Source organism: Heteronotia binoei, chromosome 1 (assembly GCF_032191835.1).
Source record: "Heteronotia binoei isolate CCM8104 ecotype False Entrance Well chromosome 1, APGP_CSIRO_Hbin_v1, whole genome shotgun sequence".
NCBI classification, from domain to species: domain Eukaryota; kingdom Metazoa; phylum Chordata; class Lepidosauria; order Squamata; family Gekkonidae; genus Heteronotia; species Heteronotia binoei.
Window position 1 is genome coordinate 133,167,786 of NC_083223.1, and position 19,163 is coordinate 133,186,948.

Sequence of the window (19,163 nt, forward strand, 5' to 3'; positions counted from 1 at the left end):
GTAAGCCTCTCTAAGACTCTGAGATTCAGAGTATGGGGCAGGGTGTAAATCAAATATCATCTTCTTTATAAGTCTTCCCTTCCCCAGCCTAAATCATCAATAGCTGCTGCTTCAGTGTATGTCCTGCTTCCAGCAGAAGGGCTCTTTTGACTCATACTGGGATCTCTGAACTGATTCATAAATCCTCTGCAGTATGTTTTATCTTTTTTATTTACACTCTGCTTTTCTCAATGGGGAAACAAAGCACCTTACAATATCACTTTCTTCCTCCATTTTATTCTCATAGCCTTGTGAGATAGCTTAGACTGAGTGTGTGAGCAGCTCAAGGTCACTCAGTGACTATGCATAGCAAAGTGGGTCTCCCAGATCCTCTCTAGTCCAGCACTCTAACTACCATTACTCACTAGATCAGCTCTTAACTCAGTCACATTTAACTAAATAGAAGTCAAACTCCATTTTATACAATTTTTTATTAAGTGAAATAATGTATAAAAACTTACAAACTGGAAAACATAACTAGACACAAAATAGGATGATATTCAAATAAAATGTGTATACAAGAGCAGAGCTATATCTGCCTCTCCCCCAGCCCCAATCAAAACACACACTGGCTCCATTTCTGACGGGGTGCTTTAGCTAACTGAAACCTTGCCACCAGTACAAAAAACTGTTCAAAAGTCACTCCTGTTGACTTAGGCTTTTTCTTATACTACTGGAGTATATTCAGTTACTTATATATTAAAAAGAAATTTAAAAATCAGCAACTTGATTTTAAATTTGCAGACGATACTATTCTGAGCAAAAACATTTAATGTCATCCCCCTTATTTTTTGCATACTTTCCCCAGCAGGAGCCTATGGGAATGGAACATAAAAAACATACAGGTTCCTGCTTGACACTGCAGTATTACCAGAAAACCAACCATGATGTATTTTCATCATTCTTCCTTTACTCTGCAGTGTTTCAAGAAGACACTAGTAGCTTAACAAAAGACCAGATTTCTTAATTCCTACACATTAATCAAGTAAACAAGGATTACTCAGGATTACGATTTGATGAATAAACCAAAATGTTTTTTCCCCTCTGACCCTGGAAAGACTCAGAACCTTCACTCCCTCACACTTTGAACATAGCACAGGGCTTGGTTTCTCTGGTTTCCTCCAAGTCTTGGTTGACAACATTCAGCAACATTATCATCACTAGTTTCCATTCTGCAGGACAAAAAAATGCATATATTCCGGACAAGTTTAAAAATATTTTTTAAAAGACCCAATATCAGACATTAAAAGTTATTCAACTGTTCTTCAGAAAGTTTGTCTGGGAATATCCATGCATACATTTACCTGCATATACATGAAGTATACACACACAAACTTTTTATGTATATAAAACGATTGCCATCACATTATTACTGCAATTTCCGTAAAAATCTGATCCTAAACACATTTGCTTGGAAATGGAAGTCTCATTGCTCTCAGTGGGATTTATTTCCAAGTTAGTATGCCAGGAATCACTGCTTTAGTATTAGGCTTTTTAAATCAACATAATGCCAATGAAGTTATCTGGAAACAAACACCTGACCAAAAAAAAAGAAAAAAGGCCCAACAAAAAACCAACACCCCAACCCTGTGCACCAAAGAAATTTCCTTCATTCATTATGGGGATTTCTGAGTTTTTGTAAATTGACTACTGTACAGTTTATAAGTGTAGAACTGTAAGAATTCCGGATCTTAAGCTACTCTTTCTTTAAACGGCAAATTGTCAGAAGGGAAAATAACTGTACTTTATATATTTATTTTGTATATTTATTTTGTTTCTTTTCAGTCTTCTTCACATCTTGCATCCCATTGCATTCAAGTATATCTTTAAATAGCCTAAAATTGCTTAGAACTTGTTAGATACATTTTCTATCAATAGTCACATAGTTAGCTGAATTACCCATACATATTGTCCTCTGTATTAAAATCAATTGTTATGATTTAATACAATACTCTTTATTCATTTTATGCTTTTTGCTGGGAAAAGGTCAGACTTCTTTTCATGTCAGTGTAATTTCAGTTGGGGGAGGGGAAGAGTTTAGTAAAAATGAATAAAATGAACTTTAAAAAAAATGATGTTAGTCTCAATCAGTCTAACAACACTGCTTCCTGTTCCTTTTTGATAGAGTCTAGGACAGAGTGATCACTCTCTGTGGTTTCACCATCCCCACCTCCTAACAGAATGGATCTATCTTCTTCTAGAGTGAAGACCGAGTTTTGACTTTGGCACGAATGTTTGACAACCTCATTGGGAGTGGAGAATGTTTTGTCACACAAGTTGCATTTATATGGTTTGTTGGTCTGTACCAACATGTTGTCCATTTGGTTGCCTTCCTCAAAAGTACAAAGCTCCAAAGTCTGCTTGTCTACCATGGTGTATGTGTCCATGCTTTGGTTTAGACACACATGTCTAGCAGCTTGATTGGCCCGGCAGAAGCTTTTGTCACAGGTGCTGCACTTGAAAGGCTTTCCAGTATGTATGTACATGTGCTCTCTCCAGTGGCTTTTCTGAATGAATTTGCGTCCACAAATAGAGCATTCATACTTGCGTCTTTTAACTTCCCTTTCTTGATCTGCCTGTTCCAAGTTATCTATATCAGCTATGTCAGAGGGTGGTGGTGTTTCTGCTTGCTGCTGTCCATCAATTATTGGCGAATCTGAGATCTGTTGCAGCTCACTGTCACTAATCATTCCAGCTTCAGGCACTTCCATAGCATCTTTTTCAGGAGCATTGTTACAAAGAGACAGAGGAACACTACTTTCTCCATGTTGGCTTGATGTGAATGGCACTCCTGTGTGAATCTGAAGGTGTTCACGCAAGCTACTACGCAAATTGAATCTTCGGCCACAGAGGTGGCAAGCATAGTATTTGGGAAAGCTTCCATTCTTTTTCATAATGCTTGGCTTGACATGTGCTATTGTGAGAGAAGCAGGCTGATCATCTGAAGAAGAGGCCTCCATGTTAGTTTCATCTCCTGGTGGAGAAGAGTGAGGAGCAGCCGGAACCAATTCTGGAGACAATGAAGACTGCAGTGGGTCAGAAGGGGCCATATTTGTCTGGGGCACTTGAGGCAGAGTTGTTGGTGGTAATTGTGATGACTGAGAACCTTCATGCACCTGTTCTTGGTTTACTCTGGATGGTTGTGGCCTTGGTTCTCGCACTGGTTTGTCAGCTGCTGAAGTGGTTTTTGTGGGGTTTCTTGTCTGATGATCTGCTATCTGAATACCATACAATGAAGATGCCAGTGGAAAAACTTGCTCAGCATGTGCAAAGTTTCCTTGGCTGGCAAGGCTGGCTTCTTGAATCAATGGATATGCATGCAGAAACTTTATTCCTTGTTCTAATCGAACAGGATCTATGAGCTGAGGAGCCATCTTCCCAGTGTACATCAAATGCAAGAGATAGCTGAATATATCTGGCTGAATGTCAGTTGCCTTCAAACGGACACATTCACTGCAAATGTTAAAAAACATATTTTAATATATCAACAAAAAGTATTTCAGAAAAAGTAGAAATACAACTAATTTAAGTAAATTAGGAAGCTGCTACTGATATGAACTTAGCAATGTAACCATCTTTAAAGAAAACATTATGTTTTGTGAAAAAACAATTTGTACCTTGATTTTAGAAATCAAAACAACATATAACTTCTATTAAAATCAGTTTCAGAAGAGGAGAGTTATAAACAAAAGTTGACAAGAGATTCCTTGGTACAGAAAATACAGGTGAATTTTGTATAACTATACAGATCTTTCACTCATCAAAATAAAACAAAAACTCATCTGTACCTGGACATTTAGGTACCTGACCTCCCTGAAACTTTATGGTGAGACTGAAGCAGGCTCTGGCTCATGTGTTCCTTCCCCCACAGTACAAGGAAAAAGTAACAAAAGCATTCTATCTTTTTAAAATTAAAAATATCCAAGAGCAAGAACATTTTTAAAACCCAGCAATTTCTCCCTCATCAGTGCTTACCATGGTAGCCTGGGTTTTGAATTAGCAATAGGATACACAAACTTAATTGGATTAAGATCTAACTGCCTAATAAATATTATTTTGCAAATCAAATTCTAAGAACTCAGTCTGCTTTTGGATATGAAGACAGACACTGGAATGGAAAACACACTCTTGACTTCCGTATTCCTGATTATAAAGGGGTCTGGGGTCTACACAGATCTTCATGAATTCATGATTTTTACATTGAAATGAAATAAAACCAGTATTATTCTGTAGATCCTGTCTTAGACTATAGGCAGGACCACAAAAATCATGCCTCCACAGATTCAGGGCGCCTCAGCAGTGCAAAAATAGGGTTCCAAAGCACGGATAATAATGAATTCATATGATTTTATGGTGAACTGAAATCGAACCACCATCATGTTGTAGATCCTCTCTTAGACTATAGGCAGCACCAGAAAAATCATGCCTCCACAAATCTGTGGTGCCACAACACTGAAAAAACATGTTTCCAAACCATGGATCCGCATGATTTTTGCTTTGGGCCACCCCAAGATCACCAGCCAATAACATATGTCCATGGGCAGAGTTTGCACCACAGAAATCATGGATCCACGGCTTCATGGCTCCGCCATGGACCAAAAACTTCATTTTGAACCACAGACCCTCATGGATCCCCATGATTTCTGTTTGGAACCCCCCAAGCCCTCCATCCAATCACATATCATGTCCATGGGTAGAACTTGCACCACAGAAATCATGTATCCATGGCTTCATGGCAGAGACCAAAAACACGGTTTTGAACCATGGATCCTCATGATTTCTGCTTTGGATCCCCCCAAGCCCCCCATCCAATAACATATCATGTCCATGGGCAGAGTTTGCACCACAGAAATCATGTATCCACGACTTCGTGGTAGCGCTAGTGACCAAAAACCTTTTTTGAACCATGGATCCTCATGGATTCACATGATTTCTGCTTTGGATCCCTTCAACCTCATTATCCAATCACATATGTCCATGGGCAGAGTTTGCACCACAGAAATCATGGATCCATGGCTTCATGGCAGCGCCATGGACCAAAAACTTGGTTTTGAACCACGGATCCTAATGGATCCTTATGATTTTTGCTTTGGATCCAACCAACCTCATTATCCAATCACATATCATGTCCATGGCAGAAATCATAGATCCACGGCTTTGTGGCAGCACCAGAGACCAAAAGCTCGGTTTTGAACCATGGATCCTCATGGATCCACATGATTTCTGCTTTGGAATTCCCCAAGATCACCATCCAATCACATTTCATGTACATGGGCAGAGTTTGTACCCCAGAAATCGTGGATCCACAGCTTTGTGGCAGCGCCAGGGATAAAAAACTTGGTTTTGAGCCACGGATCCTCTTGGATCCTCATTATTTTTGCTTTGGATTCCCCCAAGTCATCATCCAGTCACATATCAAGTCCATGGACAGACTTGGCACCCCAGAAATCGTGGATCCACAGCTTTGTGGCAGCGCCAGGGATCAAAAACTTGGTTTTGAACCACGGATCCTCATGGATCCACATGATTTCTGCTTTGGAATTCCCCAAGATCACCATCCAATCAGATATCATGTCCACGGGCAGAGTTTGCACCAAAGAAATCGTGGATCCACGGCTTCGAGGCAGCGCCAGGGACCAGATACTTGGTTTTGAACCACAGATCCTCATGGATCCTCGTGATTTTTGCTTTGGGTCCCCCGAAGCTCACCATCCAATCACATTTCATGTCCATGGGCAGAGTTTGCACCATAGAAATCATGGGTCCACAGCTTCGTGGCAGCACCAGGGACAAAAAACTTGTTTTGGGACCACGGATCCTCATGGATCCACATGATTTTTGCTTTGGATCCCCCCAAGATCACCATCCAGTCACATATCATGTCCATAGGCAGAGTTTGCACCATAGAAATTGTGGATCCACGGCTTTGTGGCAGCACCATGGATCAAAAACTTGGTTTTGAAACACGGATCCTCATGGATCCCCATGATTTCTGCTTCGGATCCCCCGAAGCTCACTATCCAATCACATATCATGTCCATGGGCAGAGTTTGCACCACAGAAATCGTGGATCCACGGCTTTGTGGCAGCGCCAGGGACCAAAAGCCAGGTTTCAGACCACGGATCTTAATAGATCTTTCTGTTCTTGCTTTGGATCACCCCAAGCTCCCCATGGAGTCATATTATGTCAATGGCCACAACTTATATCCTAAAACCATGGATCCACAGCTTTTTGGTGACACCTTGGAGCAAAAACTGGTCCTGCACCATGGATCCTAATAAATTTTTCTGTTCTTGCTTCATATCATCCCAAGCTCCCCCACAAGTCATATATCATGTCAATGGCCACAACCCGTATTTTTCGCACCATAAGGCGCTCCGGACGATAGGACGCACCTTCCTGCTGGGGGGCGATCCGCTGCCTCCGATCCCAGTGCTTCCCCCGCGCCTGCCTGGCTCCAGCTTCTTCCAGCAAGCGCTGGGATTGCTCCACGTGGCCCCACCGCAAACCCAGCGCTTCGCGAGCGCTGGTTGTGGAGAGGGCAAAGTGCTTCCTCCTTGCCTGCCTGCCTGGCTCCAGCTCTGATGCTTACAGCAAGCGCCAGGATTGATCCCTCTGCCCTCCGATCCCAGCGCTTGCTTTAAGCTTCAGAGCTGGAGCCAGGCAGGCAGGCAAGGAGGAAGCATGCTGCCCTCTCCACAGCCGGCGCTCGCGAAGCGTTGGGTTTGCGGTGGGGCCACGTGGAGCGATCCCAGCGCTTGCTGGAAGAAGCTGGAGCCAGGCAGGCAGGCGCGGGGGAAGCGTCGGGATCAGAGGCGGAGGCAGATCGCCCCCCCCCCCCGGAGGAAGGTATGTACCTTCGCTCCATAAGACGCACACACTTTCCCCCCCACTTTTTTTTTGGGGGGGGAAGTGCGTCTTATGGTCCAAAAAATACGGTATATCCCATTGCCATGGATTACAGTTTTATAGTGACACCACGGAGCAAAAAATGGTCCTGCACAATGGAAGCACATGGATTCTCATGGGTTTTGCTCGGGGTCACCCAAACATCAACATCAAACCATGTATATGTCCATGGGTAGAGTCTGCACCACAGAAGTTATGGGTCCATGGGTTCATGGCAACCCCATGGAGCTAGAACAGAGTTCCAGACCATAGATCCTCATGGATCCTCAGAATGCCAAAGAATGAGTTTTCGAAACTTTGTGTGTGAGAACCACAAACTCAACATCTCCTCGCTTATCGCATCGCTGGCCACTGTTTATGGCACGGAGGTTTACTGAATCATCTCCACACCACCATATTACGAAATCAGATATCTAAAGTACAGATCTCTCACAGATTCATACTTATGATTGGAGCCTCTGAAACGCAACATCGAATCACATTTTACAACAGGGTCCACAAACTATGGCACAAAAAACACCATTTTGTGACACCTGCTTTATAAAGAAACTTTGGTAGAAACATGGATCTTCATGTAGCATGTCAGTGAATGCTCAACCCACCCAGTTCTGCAAGTTATGCTGGCTGTGGCTCTTTGGGCTCAAAAAAGGTGTAAGGGAGAAGGATGAACCTCACTCTCCCTTTTCATGGTGTTACCAATCCAAAGTTGGTTCCTATGGTGATTTCTCAACATGGAGCTCACAGCTCCCATCCTGCTGAAAATCTCTGCAGCGATCTTGTGTTTCATGGTCTGCTTTCATCCTTTCTTTTGTGATACTAGAATACAGGTTTTCCTTGGTCGTCTTATAACAGGATTATTTAGGGTTGCCAAGTTGAATTCAAGAAATATCTGGGGACTTTAGGGGTGGAGCCAGGAGACAATGGGGGTGGAGCCAGGACCAAGGGTGTGACAAGCATGACTGAACTCCAAAGAGAGTTCTGGCCATCACATTTAAAGGGACTGCACATGTTTCAAATGCCCTCCATTCATTAGAAATAGTCAAGGATTGGGGCACCTTCTTTTGAGGCTCATAGAATTGGACCCCCTAGTCTAATTCTTTTGAAACTTGGTGGATATTTTGGGGAGAGGCACTGGATGTCTCTACCCCAAAACACAGCCCCCGCAGAGCCCCAGATAGCCGTGGATGAATTTTCCATTATACGCTATAGAAATCAGTCTCCTTAAGGAATAATGGAGTGTCCAGCAGACACTACCCCCTCCCCCTGCTTTCTGATGACCCTGAAGTGGGGGAAGGACCTCCAAACAGGGGGATCCTCTGCCCCTACCTGGGGACTGGCTACCCTAGTTTCCAGGTTAAAGTGTAGGCCAGCGTAGAGCAAATTACAGTAATCTATTCTGGAGGTGACCACTGCATGGATTACCGTGGCTAGGTCTGAACGAGGCAGGAGGCGAGCTAGTTGCCTGGCTTGGCTTGGATGGAAGAATGCAGTTTTAGCAATATGTGTGACCTGGGCCTCCACTGGAAGAGAGGCATCCAAGGTCACTCCCAAGCTCTTGACTGTTGGTGTCGGTGTTGAGGATGCCCCATCAAGAGTAGGCAACCTACACTCCAGCTCCAACCCTGGTCCCCCCAGCCACAGAACCTCCATCTTCGAGTGGTTCACTTTCAACCTACTCTGCTTCAGCGAGCCCACCATGGCCTACAAACCTACAGCCAAGGATGACGGGATTGAGGCCGATCTGTCACTGAACAGCAAATACAGCCGAGTGTCACCCGCATAGTGATGACACCCTAGCCCAAAACTCCATACCAGCTGGGCAAGGGGAGAGGAGTGCCCCTTGAGGAAGCCAACAAACCACAAGGTTTCGTTAGGACACATCCTCTCCTTGCGCCACCCTTTGTTCTTGTCCGTGGAGAAAAGAGGAAAGCCATTGTAAGGCCAAGCCACGTATTCCCATGTCAGCAAGGCGGTGAGTCAACAGATCATAGTCGGCTGTATCAAACGCTGCTGTGAGATCCAATAATAATAGCAGTGCCAACCCGCCTTGATCCAGCTGCATTCGGAGGTCATCTGATTAGAGCAACCAGGACAATCTCAGTCCTGTGGCCAGGGTGGAAACCCAACTGGAATGGATCTAGCACAGATGTGTCCTCCAGGAAGCCCTGGAGCTGCTCAGCTACTGCTCTCTCAATTACCTTTCCCAGAAACGATAGATTTGATACTAAGCGGTAACTGGCCAGATCCGCAGGATCTAATGATGGCTTCTTTAAGAGTGGTACAACCACTGCTTCCTTTAGGCCCTCTGGAAACATCCCAGTTTCTAGGGAGAGGCTGATAATTTCCTTCATGGCCCTGGATCCTCACATCACCAGCACTAACCAGCCACGAAGGACATTGGTCTAGTAAGCAAGTGGTAGGTCTATCAGCTCCCAGGACCCTAACATCAGCAGAAGACAGCAAGTAGAAAGAGTCATAAATTGAACCCAAAGACGGCCAAGGGGCCTCCAATTTATTCACTTGAAATTGGCAGTGAGGTCATTTCGGAGCAACAAGACTTTATCCGCGAAAAAGCTCATGAACCCCTCAGTACTAATAGCCAAATTATTTCCTCTCGTTGAGCCTCTAGTTGAGAGGGATCTTAGTGACCAAATTATTTTAAACATTTGAGCTTGGTGTGAGTAGGCCTGCCAAGTTCCCATGGGGAGCGGGGGATCCCCCAGCCCGGAAGGCCCCAACTCGGCCGCAGGGAGCAGGCCACTGGAAGTATCCCTGCACCCAAAGAGCCCAGTCATCATGTGCTGTCCCTGGCATGATGACATCACCCAGAAGTTATGTCATCATGCAGTGGACATTGTGCTAGGGACACTCTAGGAGTCGCAGCAAAAACTATAGCACCACAGTGTTTTACTGCAAATTCTAGAGGGTTTCAGGTGTGACTCTTTCAACTTACTCTATGGTACCAGAGTTTTACCACAACTCCTAGAGCGTTCCCAGCGCAATGCCCCCAGCACAATGATGTCACTGCCAGCGGCAGAGTAGATGCGATGGAGACTGAGTAGAACTCCCTCTTCGCAGCCTTAACTGCCATCTAATAGGACTTCACCAACATCCTATGAGTTGTTCAAGCCATCTCGTCACAAGCACACTGTCAAACTCGCCCTAGTTGTTGGTGCTCCTGTTTCATTCCCCGAAATTCCTCTGTATACCAGGAGGATGATTTTGCACAGGAGCACAGAGAACATCGGGGTGCAATCTCTTCGATGGCTTCAGTGAGATGGAGATTCCAGTCCCTTACCAGCTCATTTAAGGAGGTGCAGGAGGGCTGTGGATCCTGCAGAGCGTTCTGGAACCCAATAGGGTCAACAAGTCTCCGCAGGCAAGCAAAAACCAGCTCATCACACAGACAGGGAAGAGTGGAAATGTCCAGCCAGGCCTTCAGAGCCAAATAGTCCGACCAAGGCACATCTTCCTTTGAGGCTAGGTCCACATTCAACTCCATGCTAAAGATCAAATCCAATGAGTGGCATGCCTGATGTGTGGGGCCCGAGATTATTTTTTTGAGTCCCAGTGCTGCCATGGAAGACATTAGTTCCGTAGCCTAAAAAGAAGTGGGCAGGCTTGTCTGCATGGACATTGAAGTCTCCCAAGATCAATGGTCGTGGGAACTCCAAGGCCCACCTGGCCACCATCTCCAGCAGGCTCAGAAGGCCATCTGCTGGTGAGCTAGGCAATTGGTACACCACGCAGATGGCCAGAATCACCTCTGACTCCCACACCAGGCCAGCGCATTCAATTCCGATGATTTTCAAGATGGGGAGTGGTTGGAAGAAAAAAAACTTAATGGATGGACAAAGCCACCTGCCCCCGGTGTTCAAGACTGATGCAAGACTGAAAAACCTGGTGGGGCAAGCTCTTTCAGGGCAACTGTTTCCCCTTCCTGTACCCAGGTCTCGGTCACACAAGCCAGGTCTACTTACTGAGCTATAAGGTAGTCTTGTAGAGACTTGGTCTTCTTATTGATAGACCTGGCATTGCATAGTATCAGTGTTAAAGGGGAGTATATAACCCGTGCCCTCTCACCTAAGTTTCGAGGGATGTGACGAAGGTTGGAAGGGGACCGAGCATGTCCATATCTCTGTCTCCTTCCATGCCAAGACCTTCTCTCACTGCTATACCTCCTTCTGCCCTGGATAACTGGAATCCCCAGTCGAGAGCTGGCACTTTACATGATGTTCTCAATATGCATGCTGTTCTCCATATAGAATCATTGAGTTGGAGGGGACCTCCAGCATCAGCTAATCCAACCCTCTGCACAATGCAGGAAACTCACAAATACCTCCCCCTAAATTCACAGGATCTTCATCGCTGGCGGCTGGCCATCTAGCCTCTGTTTTAAAAACCTCCAAGGAAGAAGAGGCCACCACCTCCTGAGGAGGCCTGTTCCACTGAGGAACCACTCTAACGGTCAGGAAGCTCTTCCTAATGTTGAGCTGGAAACTTTTCTGATTTAATTTCAACCCATTGGTTCTGGTCCTATCTTCTGGGGCCACAGAAAGCAATTCCACACCATCCTCAAGATGGCAGCCCTTCAAGTACTTGAAGATGGTGATCATATCACCTCTCAGCTGCCGCCTCTCCAGGCTAAACATCCCCAGCTCCTTCAACCTTTCCTCATAGGACTTGGTCTCCAGATCCCTCATCATCTTCATCTTAGTAATCACAGCCATCCTTTCTTAATGTTCCAGGACTTACTGATGATTTGCTCTAAAACCTTTACAGGTATAGATGTCAAGCTGATGGGTCAGTAAGTACCTGGATCCTCCTATTTCCTCTTCTTGAAGATGGAGACAACATTCGCTCACCTCCAATCTTCCGGCACTTCTCCAAGAATTTTCAAAAATAATAGCCAGAGGCTCAGAAATTACAAGCTCTTTTAGAACCCTTGGATGCAGTTCATCTGGTCCTGAGGACTTAGTTTCATTTAAAGAAATGAGGTGTTCACATATGACCCCTAAGCTGATCCTAGGTTGGAACTTCATACCCTCCTTATATGTTCTGTTTCTGCCATGTTGAGCACTGTTTCCCTAAGAAGAGAAGACTGAGGAAAAGTAGGAATTGAGCAATTCTGCCCTCTCTTCATTACCTGTTACAATTTCATTTTCCTGCCCTCACAATGGGCCTACCATGTCCTTGGTCTTTTTCTTACTGTGAACATGAGAAAAGACCCCTTTTATGTTGTTTTTAGCATCTTTGGGCAGCCTAAACTCATACTGAGCTTTAGCTTTCCTAACTTTTTCTCTACAAGCACTGGTGATTTGTTTATATTCATCCTTGGTTATAGACTCCTTCCAATTCCTAAGGGAGTCTTTTTTTATTTCTCAAGTCTTAAGAAAGCTGTTTATGGAACCACCTTGGCTTCTTCCATTTTTTATTCTCATAGGAATCGTCTGTGATTGCGCCTTCAGTATTTCACTTTTAAGAAATTCCCACCCCTCTTGAGCCCCCTTCTTCAATAGTATTTCTGACCATGAGATTTTACCCAGCATAGTTCTAAGTTACACTGCTTGCCTGCAATGTTCCCTCTAAGCTGCAGAGTCTTTTGAGCAAAAATTATACTTTGTGAGCTACTGGCCTTCAAGTTGTGAGCTACTACATAAATTAGTGTTCTCAGGGGTCATCCTTCCTGAGCAAAGACAGAAATGTGTGAGCTGGAGGCTAAAAATGTGTAAGCTAGCTCACACTAACTCAGCTTAAAGGGAACATTGCTTGCCTGTGGCATTCCAGATTCATTTTAAGGTGCCGATCATAACTTTTAAAGCCCTATATTGCCTGGGACCTGTCAACCTTCGGGACCACCTCTCTCCATATGTGCCCCAGAGAGCACAACGTTCAGGGTCCCAAAATCTTCAGATTCATGGACTGAAAGAAGTTTGATTTCCCATCACTAGAGCCAGAGCATTTTCAACAATAGCCCCCGCTCTGTGGAATGCCCTTCCCCACTTACAATCCCACTGGACAAATATAGATATTCAGAAATCGACATGCATCTTGGATTTTATGGTTGAAATGTGTTAATTAATTTTATTGTATATTGTTTTTAATATTCCATGTAGTTTTTAACTGTTGTTAGCTGCCCTGAGCCCGTTAGGGGAAGGCGAGATATAAATTTGATAAAATAAATAAGTTTTTCAATGTTTGCCTTTCTGAAGTCCAAACTGTAAGTCTGACTACGTATAGCTTTCCCCTTCCCTAAGACTGTAAATTCCAAAATCACATGGTCACTACTACCCAGGGTGCCCACTATTTCCACTTTTTCAATCAATTCATCCTTGTTGGTGAGAATCAAGTCCAAGATAGCAGATCCCCTTGTTTCTTTCTTCACTTTCCGGAAAAGGAAGTTGTCAGCAAGACAAGTCAGGAATCTACTTTTCATTTTTAGCAGCGCTGGACTCCCAACAGATGTCTGGGTAATTGAAATCTCCCATGATCACTATGTCCCTTCTCTTGGAGAACTTTCCAATCTGTTGTAGGAATATCTCATCCAAGTCCTCTGCCTGGTTTGGTGGTCTATAGCAGACTCCCACCATAATATCACTGTTTTTTCTTATTCCTTTCATTTTTACCCAGAGAATCTCAACTGAGCTGCCATGTTCAGATTCACATATTTCCTCACAAGTATATACCTTCTTCACATATAACGCTACGTCTCTGCCCTTTCTCATTTGTCTGTCCCTTTTAAATAAGTTGTACCCCTGGATCCTAATATTCCAGTTGTGAGTTTCATCCCACCAAGTTTCAGTAAGGCCTATTATGTCATAATATTATTAGGACTTCCAGTTCCTCCTGTTTGTTTCCCATACTCTGCGCATTAGTGTAGAGACATCGGAATCCACATTTTACGCATCCCGAGGGTTTATTTTCCATACAAACCTGCAACTTCACATCACCTAGTGTATGCGCCACTCTTTGCAAATCTTTAATGTTCTTATCCCCAGTTTCTGGCATCATACGAGGCCTTGAATTATTGTCTCGCTCCCCCATACAATTTAGTTTAAAGCCCTCCTTATTAGGTTAGCAAGGCTGTTACCACACACTCTTTTCCCTACCGCCGTAAGGTGCAAATCATCTGGCATCATACGAGGCTTTGAATTATTGTCTCGCTTCCCCATACAATTTAGTTCAAAGCCCTCCTTATTAGGTTAGCAAGGCTGTTACCAAACACTCTTTTCCCTACTGCCGTAAGGTGCAAACCATCTCCCGATAGATAACCCTGGAAATCCCTTTTAACTCTATGATTCTAATAGCCCAATTTGATTAATGAAATAATAATATAAAGATAATCCAATCAATCAATCCAAATCCATAATGTAATCAAGAGGCATTCAATTAATTAATTCACTATCTCCTGTACAGAATTAAAATACAATTTGGGGGGCCACTATGTGATTTAATGGTGTATTCCTTCTGAATCAATGCAAACATCATAAGGATCCATGAGGATTTATGGTCTGGAACCATGCAATTGCTCCATGGTGTTGTCACTAAGCCGTAGAGCAAGCTATGCCCATGAACATCATATCTTATGGTGTGTTTTATGGTATGTTTGGGTGATTGAATGCAAAGACTCTGAGGATCCAAGAGGATCTGTGCTTCAGTACCATCTTTTGGCAGAATGGTGTCATCATGAACTCTTGCATTCAAGACATTTCTGATGTAAACCATGACCATCAGCATGATATGCGATATGATGGAGGTATTGGGGTCATCCAACACAAAACCCCCAGAGATCAATGAGAATCCATGGTAAAACATGTTTTTACAGCATGGCTTCTCAAAGAAAGTGCGGATGTATGATTTCTGTGGCACAAGTTGTGCCATGGATATGATACACGATCTGATGGTGATGTTGTGGTGACTCCAAGTAAAACCCCAGAGGATTCACGGGGATCCATGTTTCAAAACCATACTTTGGCTCCATGGTGTTGCCAAGAAGCTGTGGATCCATGATTTCTATGGTGCATACCCTGCCCATGGATATGATTTGTGACTGGATGGTGAGCTTAGGGTGATGCAAAGCGGAAATCATGAGGATCCGTGAGAAAACATGCTTCAAAACTATGGCTTGGTACACTGGTGTTGCCACAAAGCCATCTGCCCGTGATTATTGTGGTGCAAGCTGTGTGGTGGCCCAAAATCATTAGGATCCATGGTCTGGAACCATTTTTGGGGGGCCATGGTGCTGCCAAGAAGTCGTGGATCCATGATCTCTGTGGTGCAAACTCTGCCCATAAACAGGATGTGTGATTTGATGGTGATGCTAGGGTGAACCAAAGCAAATATCATGAGGATCCATGGTTCAGAACCTTGTTTTTGCTCTGTGGTTTTACCACATGGATCCATGATTTCTGTGGTGTGAGCTCTGTCCATGGAGATTATATCTGATTTGATTGTGTATTTGGCTGGACCCAAAGCAAAAATCATGAAGAACCAGTAGGACCCGTGGTCCAAAAACAAGTTTTTGGTCCTTGGTACTGCCACAAAGACGTGGATCCACGATTTCTGTGGTGCAAACTCTGCCCATGGACATGGTATGTGATTGGATGGAGAGCTTGGGGGGATCCAAAGCAGAAATCATGGGGATCCAAGAGGATCCGCAGTCCAAAACTGAGTTTTTGATACCTGGCGCTGCCACGAAGCCGTGGATCCACGATTTCTGTGGTGCAAACTCTGCCCATGGACATGATATGTGATTGAATAGTGAGGTTGGGGGGATCCAAAGCAAAAATCATGGGGATCCATGAGGATCCATGGTTCAAAAAAGATTTTTAGTCCCTGGTGCTGCCACGAAGCCGTGGATCCACGATTTTTGGGGTGCAAACTCTGCCTATGGACATGATATGTGATTGGATGGAGGGCTTGGGAGGATCCAAAGCAGAAATCATGAGGATCCATGAGGATTCGTGGTTCAAAACCAAGTTTTTGGTCTCTGGTGCTGCCACGAAGCTGTGGATCTATGATTTCTGTGGTGCAAGCTCTACCCATGGACATGATATGTGATTGGCTGGTGATCTTGGGGTGGCCCAAAGCAAAAATCATGAGGATCCGTAGTTTGGAAACATTTTTTCAGTGTTGTGGCACCACAGATTCATGGAGGCATTTGTCTAGTGCTGCCTATAGTCTAAGAAAGGATCTACAGCATGATGGTGGTTTGATTTCATTTCACCATAAAAATCATAAGAATTCATTAGGATCTGTTCTTTGGGACCCTGTTTTTGCACTGCTGAGGCGCCACGAATCTGTGGAGGCATGATTTTTTTGGTCCTGCCTATAGTCTAAGACAGGATCTACAGATTAATACTGGTTTTATTTCATTGCAATGTAAAAATCATATGAATGCATGAAGATCCTTGTAGATCGGACTTTTACCTTTTTCCATTATAAAGGCTGTGATTACACAGGCAGGAAATCCATATCATTATTTTTGTTGCAGTAGTTCAAGCAACTGTTTGTATTATTGCAATGGATTTAAAAGTGCAGTGGATTAGATTTTAAACTGAAATGACAACCTTCAGGAATTGCAGTTGTTCTGCCAAAGCAACAAACCAATTAGGAACAAACCAAACTAGTTCACAATTACTTAACTGAAATATGGATTAAACTGGAAATTTTCACTATGAATTATGAAGCAACCCACATTAGGATGTCATTAAATTTCACAATTCCTTCAACAATGTGCATATTAGCTCTCTTTAAAAAGAGAGAACCCTTTATAATTACCTGCTCTGATGAACAAACAGCATCTTGAAATAGTTTGAAAAAGAAGCAAGGACAGACTTGTGTGCCTTGAAGTAGACATCACCAATAGCCACTGTGCAGTCACACAGGAAACCAAACTCTCTCTGAGCGTTAAGTTGCTGCAGAAGAATAAGTCCATGGTTGGCCAAATCCATCTTTTAAAATCTGCAAAGCAAATAAAGTTTATGAAAACAAAATTAATTTAAAAATAAATCAAGGTCAAAGGTGTGATTTTCTGCTCATGAAAATGGGATGTGTGAGCCATGAATATTAGAATCGATTGGTGATTTGCTAGAAAATTCTGTAGTATCTGAACTGCACCAAGTGTTTAAGGGATTGGGTGAAGGCAACATTGTTTAACAGAAGAGAAATAGGGTTTCTAATACATATGAGAACTCAGTCAACAGTGGATTGAGAGAAGTGAGATCAACTTTCCACTAAATCAGTGTATTCTCCTATGGATTTCAAGAGGCTAAGCGAGGATGCTTGCAGCACAAGAAAACAGGAGCCCCATGGGTACCTTCAGAGACTTACATTTATTGCAGCAAAAGCTTTTGTTAAAGCTTGCCAAGACAAAACCTGAAAACAGTGGCGCTTGCACTTAAAAGTCACAGCTATTTCAAGCCAAAAAACTACTCGGATGAAAGAGCGACTCTGTAAAAAACTTTAAATCATTGTAATTTATCTGTGAACTGACCCTTTGCTTTCCAGCCATGACGAGTGAAATCTTTTCGGCTGTGCAAAAAACAGAAGCCGAGTCGTAGGATGTAAAGTCTGATTGCATTCTACCCAGGAAGAAACCAAGACACCTCGTTTCATCGCACAGACAAGCACCGACTTTCCAAGGCAGCCTACAAACTGCCTGTAAGCGCCGGCCGGCGGCACGTTGAGGCGTGCGCTTGTTCGAGAAGACAACGCACGAAACGCTCCCAGGAGTCAATGAGGGCCAGAGAAAGCAACAGCAACCTATAGCGGTGGAGGACTGGAATCTCTCTATCCGGAAGGCTCATCCTCAGCTTCCCTCGGTGAATCACGCAGAGCCTTCTGCGACGCCGCTTCCCATTGGCTACCCATGCAGAATGGGTGGAGGAGAGGGGAGAGAAGCCTGTGAGGCCGCGCGCCCCCGGCTTTCACAGGCCCGGCCCCCTTGACTCCGCAGACGACGCGACGCCAACCCGCCGCGTGCGCGCGCGCAGACGCGACGCACGGAGAAGGAGGGGCGTACGAAGGACGGACGACAGCGAGAGCCGACGTAAGCAGCGCGAGCGAGCTGAGGCGCCTAAGGCGCGCGAGAGACGGGATCCGCCGCTGTCGCCAGGGCCGCCTAGGCTGCTGAGGAGACGCAGACGGAGCCGCCCACCATCCGCCCCCCCTCCCTTCCTCTCCCTCCCTCCCTCCCTTTCCCGCTCCGCGCGGCTGCCTCAGCGCCCGCCCCTCCCCCTCCTAGGCCGGGCTGTTGCTGCTGCTGGTGAGAAAAAAGGAAAGGCCGCTTCGCAGCTTGGCGAGCGCGCGGAAGGAAAGGGAAACCGGCGCGAGGGCGGGCAAGCGCTAACGACTGAGCCAGTCTCAGACCAACCCCCGGAGCAGGGGTGGAGAGAGCGGTGGCTCCCCTCCGGCCCCGACAGGGACAACGACCCCCTCCAAAGCCCTGAACCGCCTGCTCCCCTGCCATATTCCTGAGGCCCCGGCCGCTTAGCCGGAACAGCCCCCTGCAGGCCTCGGAGCATTCTCTCCCCTTTCTCCGGATCCCGACCTGGCCCGCCCGCCGCACAATGGTGGGTGTCGGGGGAGGGGCTGGAGGCGCTCTGGCCTCCCTCTCGCCGCCACGCACGACCCCTCTGCTGCTCTGCTCCCTTCGCCCGGGTTCCTCTCCAGCGTGGGGGGTAATCCGCGCTCACCTGGCTCGCGCTCTCGGGGGGCCCCCGCCGTCTCCGCGCGCCCAGCAGCAGCAGCAACAACGGAGTCAGCGCGGCGGCGGCGGCGGCTTTTCCTGTCCGGTTACGTTAGGGTCACATGACTGAGAGCGGAGCAGAGAGGCTGTAGCGAGGAGCCCCCGCCGGGGAGAGACAAGAGGAGGGGGAGGGGAGGCGGCGACGAGAGCTGTGGCGGCAACAGCAGCAGGAGCCTCCCCTCCCCCTCGCCTCCCTGCCCGCTCCGCCTTGCCTCTCTTGGAGCGCGCCGCGCTTCCAGCGAGCAGCATGCAGGCCGCACCGGCTGCGCTGAGCTCTTCCAGCCGTGCAGCTCGCCACGGCGGCCGGGAGAACCGAGCGGGCGGCTCTTCAGGGCAGATTCCATTGAGATCTGCGTTGAGGCTTCAAGAATTGAATCTTCAAACCTTGGGCCTTTGCCTCCCCCTCCCCTCGCTCATCACAAACAAGAGAGAGGGAATTGCCATGAGGTGGCCAAAACAAAATTT

The 19,163-nt window shown here is 45.7% G+C and overlaps 1 protein-coding gene across 1 annotated transcript; it reads right to left on the minus strand.

Annotated features, from left to right (window-relative positions):
• Positions 1–451: 451 nt before the first annotated feature.
• ZBTB2 (zinc finger and BTB domain containing 2) lies at positions 452–18,887 on the minus strand. The gene is made up of 3 exons (XM_060240849.1): positions 18,646–18,887; positions 16,730–16,912; positions 452–3,492 (listed from the first exon to the last, which is right to left on the minus strand). The coding sequence occupies exons 2-3, from the start codon at positions 16,900–16,902 to the stop codon at positions 2,127–2,129; spliced, it is 1,539 nt and encodes a 512-aa protein (XP_060096832.1). The 5' UTR covers positions 16,903–16,912; positions 18,646–18,887; the 3' UTR covers positions 452–2,126.
• Positions 18,888–19,163: the final 276 nt, after the last annotated feature.